A 5,271-nucleotide genomic window follows, 5' to 3' on the forward strand; every position below is an offset into this window, starting at 1 on the left:
CAATATAATTAATGCTACTGCATGCTTTAAAATGGTTAAAATGGCAAATTTTATGTTATATATATTTTACCACAATAAAAAAATAGAAAATAAAATAAATAAATAGAAAATAAATTTTAAAATAAATAGAAAATAAATAAAAGAATAAATAGGTCACCCTGGTAAAGTTAATTTTTAAATTCTGATTTCAAAAGATAAAAATAACGCATTCTGTGTACAAAGACCACATCTGTTTCTTATCACCCTTGAGCAAACCCAGTCCTGTTTCATATGGAATTTGACATCCATGAGCACTCATTAAATGTTGACTAACCCTTAAAAATGGGATGATAGAAAAACCAGTTATGAGAGGGATAGCTATAATCTATAAAATCATATTAAGATTTATCAGGTAGTATTCATGGAGAGCAATCTTCCAAGCAGTAAAATATGTTTGCTGAGTGAGGGAAGAGATTTCTCTCTATTGAAACAGTTGCTGGTCTGGTATGCTGCCAAATGTCCAGAAATGATGTAACGTGGAAGATGTTGGAATTTTCCACAGACATGAATGACAAAAATTATAAATAAAGGGCACCAATTAAAGCATCTTCCCTACTTGTTAAAGCAAAATATGCCCTAAAACACTGCCAAGGATTTTCAGATGTCAGTCAACAAATGACACAATCACCAGGACTCTGCTGGAATTTATTTTTCACTCACATTCTTGCCAACCCAAGCTTTTTAAACTTTGCATCTGCCATATTGGCTGGAGAGGACTGTTCCCATGCTGGTGATGGAATTTAGTGTGAGTCTCAAAGCAATCGGTCTATGGCTTTCCTCACATCAGCCACACTTGAAGTACTCCTGACCCAAGGGGTCATCTGCTCTAGTGTGAGGGGCCACCGATAGGAAAAGTCTTATTTCTTTCTTGTCACGTACTGCTTTCCATGTTACAATATGCCTCCTATTTTTTAAAAAATTGGAGTATAGTTGATTTACAATGTTGTTTTACTTTCTGCTATACAGCAAAGTGACTCAGTTATACACGTATGTACATTCTTTTTTATATTCTTTTCTATTATGGTTCATCCCAGGACATTGAATGTAGTTCCCTGTGCTATACAGTAGGACCTTGTTGTTTATCCTTTCTGTATGTAATAGTTTGCATCTGCTAACCCCGAATTCCCAGTCCATCCCTTCCCAACCCCCCTCCCCCTTGGCAACCACAAGTCTGTTCTCAATGTCTGTGAGTCTGTTTCTGTTTCACAGATAGGTTCATTTGGGTCACATTTTAGATTCCACATATAAGTGATATCATATGGTATTTGTCTTTCTCTTTTTGACTTACTTCACTTAGTGTGATAATCTCTACATCCATCCATGTTGCTGCAAATGGCATTATTTCATTCTTTTTTATGGCTGAGTATTCCATTGTATATAAACACCACATCTTCTTTATCCATTCGTCTGTTGATGGACATTTAGGTTGTTTCCATGTCTTGACTATTGTGAAGAGTGCTGCTATGAACATAGGGGTGTATGTATCTTTTTGAATTATAGTTTTGTCTGGATATATGCCCAGGAGTGGGATTGCTGGATCATATGGCAACTCTACTGTTAGTTTTTTGAGGAATCTCCATACTGTTCTCCATAGTGGCTGCACCAGTTTACATTCCCACCAAGAGTGTAAGAGGGTTTCCTTTTCTCCACACCCCCGCCAGCATTTATTATTGGTAGACTTTTAAATGATGGCCATTCTGACTGGTATGAGGTGGTACTTCATTGTAGTTTTGATTTGCATTTCTCTAATAGTTAGTGATGTTGAGCGTCTTTTCATGTGCCTATTGGCCATCTGTATATCTTCTTTGGAGGTGTCTTTAGGTCTTCTGCCCATTTTCCGATTGGGTTGGCAGCAAATACTGCCTTAGAGAAGTCCTGCATCCTCTGGCTCTATCACCCCCACATGCTCAGTCATTGGCTGAAGGAGCCCAGGGGACCTTGCACAGCTGTGGGCTGTCAGCCACCCACACTCCCCACCATGTGTTCTCCCAAAGGGAGACCTGACCAGTGCATCTCCATGGCTGCCACACTGGCTGTCAGACACAGGTCCGTCCCTGGCCTTTCCCTCCCAGAAGATGCCCACCTCTTTCTTGCCTTCCCTTGGCACCTCTGTAAGAGCTCATGAGAAACAGAAAACCAGAGTTGACCACAAGTTACAGGCTAAACCAGGGGAGAAATGCCAACCTACTAAAACAAGGAGTTACTGTAAATAGACATTCCTTTTGGTGGGATGGAAATGTTCTACAATCGGATTGTGGCGATGGTTGTACAACTCTGTAAATTTACTAAAAATCATTGAACTGCACACTTAAAGCAAGTGAATATTATGGTACATAACTTATACTTCAATAAAACTGTTTAAAAATGCAAAATAACTTAATAAAGGCCTATGAATTAGTCCTGAATAAAACATCGTTAAGAATGTACAGAGGAAACACTGAAAGGAACAATAACAAACTTTGTTGATGGCTGTTTTGGGTGATGGAAAATATATATTTAAATATATATTTAAAAAATTTTTTTCTTTCTTTCTGTTTTTTTCTAAATTTTCTACACTGAGCAAATATTTGAAAGGTATATTATCATTTAAATATTTTCACCTATCATATATCTGGGCAGAAAATAAAACCTAAACATGTTTTTATTCAAATAACTGGTGGTCAGAATAATCATTGGAGATTTGTTAACTGAAAGACTTTCAAAATGAAGTTAAACTGACTCGGTTACATGTATGCATAGCAGACTTACAATTCTGGTTATGACAGAGTAGCTTGGATCCTAATAACCATGCCAACAAGAAAAAATATAAAAGCTGGATAAAATGCAAACCAGTAATAACAACAACCAAAATGGATAAATAAGCAAACAAACAACAGGCTTTTTAAGGTATCAGAAGCCAACCAAAGCAGGCAGGCATTCAGGGGCCAAGATCCTGCATAGGTGATACCAACATTCAACACTGTTTTTTCCACTGAAAACATATGCTGATTCGTAAACTGTGTATACACAGGACAATAGGCAAAACCGCCAAGCAGAAAGTAGCTATTGCGAGGCTATAAGGGTAAACAAAGGATTGGCAGGCTTACAGCACTGGGGAGACAAAAACTGCAGTTCAAGACCTGCCAGAGAGGAGGAGCCATGGTTAATACTCCAGTTTTCAGTTGAGAATCTTAAGGACTATGCCCCAGGGTAGGGTTTCTTAACCTTGGCACTATTGACTTGTTGGGCTCTCTTTGTGGGGACTGAGGGCTGGGGGAAGGGGAGCTGTCTTGAGCATTTTAGGATGTGTACTGCATACTGTCCTCTTCCTGCTAGCTGTCAGTAGCACCCATCCCCAACTTGTGGCAATCAAAAATGTCTCCAGATATTGCCAAATGTCCCCCAGGGCCCCAGATCATCTCTAGTTGAGAACTACTGCCCTAGGGTTAAGGAAAACCAGAACTCGTGAACACCATCTGTGCCATCACTGCCACCCAGAAGACCACGTACGTCCCCTCTGGGCAGCTGTGGTGTGATGGCTGTGGGGCTGCCCTGCTCCTACTGGCACTGCCGAGGCTGTGGGCAAGGTCATCCAGGGGCTGAATGGGAAGTTCACAGGATGGTCTTCCATGTCTCCACCCCCAACATGTTGGTCATGGATCAAACCTGCCATCTAGGGAAAGCAGCCCAAAATGACATCAAGAAGGTGGTGAAGCAAGCATCAGAGGTCCCCCTAAAGAGCACCCTGGGTTACACTGAGGACCAGGTTGGCCCCTGCAACTTTAACAGTGACACCCACTCTCCCACCTTCAGTGCCGGGGTTGGCATTGCCCTCAATGACTGCTTTGTCAAGCTCATTTCCTGGTATGACAATGAATTTGGCTACAGCAACAGAGTGGTACGACTTATAGTCCATGGGGCCTCTGAGGAGTAAGAGCCCTCTGGACCACCAGCCCCAGTGAGATCATGAGAGCAAGAGAGAGGCCCTCAGCTGTTGGGGGTTCCTTGCCCCACCTGAACACACTGAGAATCTCCCATCCTAAACACAGTTTCCATCCCAGACCCCTGAAGACACGGAGGGGCTGAGGAGCCCTACCTTGTCATGTGTCATCCATGCAGTACACTGTACCCAGCCCCCCCTCCCCCAAATTAGAGATGGATAGATGCACAGTTAATTGTTAAACAAGTATGCTCAAATGTTAACAGTAGAATCTAGGGGACAGGTATATAGAGATTAACTGTAAAGTCTTTCAATTTGCCTATACTGTTGAAAATTTTTCACAATCAAATGTCGGGAGGGGGCTTACTAAAAGACTGAGACTCATAATGGAATACAGGTAGCAAGTTAGCAGGAATCATGTTACCACAGTGTTAAAGCAATCTGCAAAGTAATGTGAGAGTTAACTACGCACATGGACTAAGTCGTCTGTTTATATATTGCCCTCATCTAAAGACTTAATTGAGTGCTTATCCAACATGACCTTTGCTTTAATTTCCGACAGGAAATGATTAGAGTGTGCCAACCAAAAAACAGCAATCAGTTGCTACTGAGTACAGGTTACATTCTGGGCAGTGAAGACAAAAAAGAGCTTGTACTGCAATTTTTTTCCCCCAAGCCCAGGATAGTGGTCACAGGAAAAAGATTTGGATTATAATTAGAAAGTATTCAATCATCTTAGATTGCAAGTGCTTTCTGTGGTCACTCAATCATTTAATTAATTGGACAACTATTTATTGGAAGTCCACGATGGGTTGGCACTGTTCAAGGTGCTGAGGATTTTTTTAAAGCAGTGAATAAAAGAGTAAAATAATACTAGCCCTTATGGAGCTTAGATTCCAGTGAAGAGACAAAGACCAAACAAATAAATAAAATATATATTACATGGTAGTAAGCATGATGGAGAAAAATAAAGATGGGACGGGTTAGTGGGTGCTGGGGTAGAGATGGACTGGGGTGCAATTCCAAGGATGGTTAAGAAAGGGCATTTCCAGAAGGGAGCTTTTGATCAAAGGCCTGAAGGAGGTCAGGTAGTGAGCCAGGTGGGAATCTGAGAGAGGAAAATTCCAGGCAGAGGTGTCAACCCATTGTAAAGGCCCTACAGGGAGGACATGCCCAGTGGGTCAGGGAACAGTCAGGAAGCCAGGAGGCTGGGGTGGAGTGACTGAGAGGAAAGTGAAAGGAGATGAGGACAGAGAAGTGGGAATGCAGGCTGGGGAGACAATGCCAGTCCTTTGAAGACCTCTGGAAGATCC

At 41.5% G+C, this 5,271-nt stretch overlaps 1 protein-coding gene across 1 annotated transcript; it reads left to right on the forward strand.

Moving 5' to 3' along the window:
• Window positions 1-3,631: 3,631 nt before the first annotated feature.
• On the forward strand, window positions 3,632-3,952 carry LOC116762640 (glyceraldehyde-3-phosphate dehydrogenase-like). Its single transcript, XM_032649870.1, has one exon. It carries the CDS (start codon window positions 3,638-3,640, stop codon window positions 3,950-3,952), a length of 315 nt encoding a protein of 104 aa, XP_032505761.1. The 5' UTR covers window positions 3,632-3,637.
• The last annotated feature ends 1,319 nt before the right edge of the window (window positions 3,953-5,271 follow it).

The sequence above is a fragment of the Phocoena sinus genome, chromosome 11 (genome assembly GCF_008692025.1).
Source record: "Phocoena sinus isolate mPhoSin1 chromosome 11, mPhoSin1.pri, whole genome shotgun sequence".
Classification (NCBI taxonomy): domain Eukaryota; kingdom Metazoa; phylum Chordata; class Mammalia; order Artiodactyla; family Phocoenidae; genus Phocoena; species Phocoena sinus.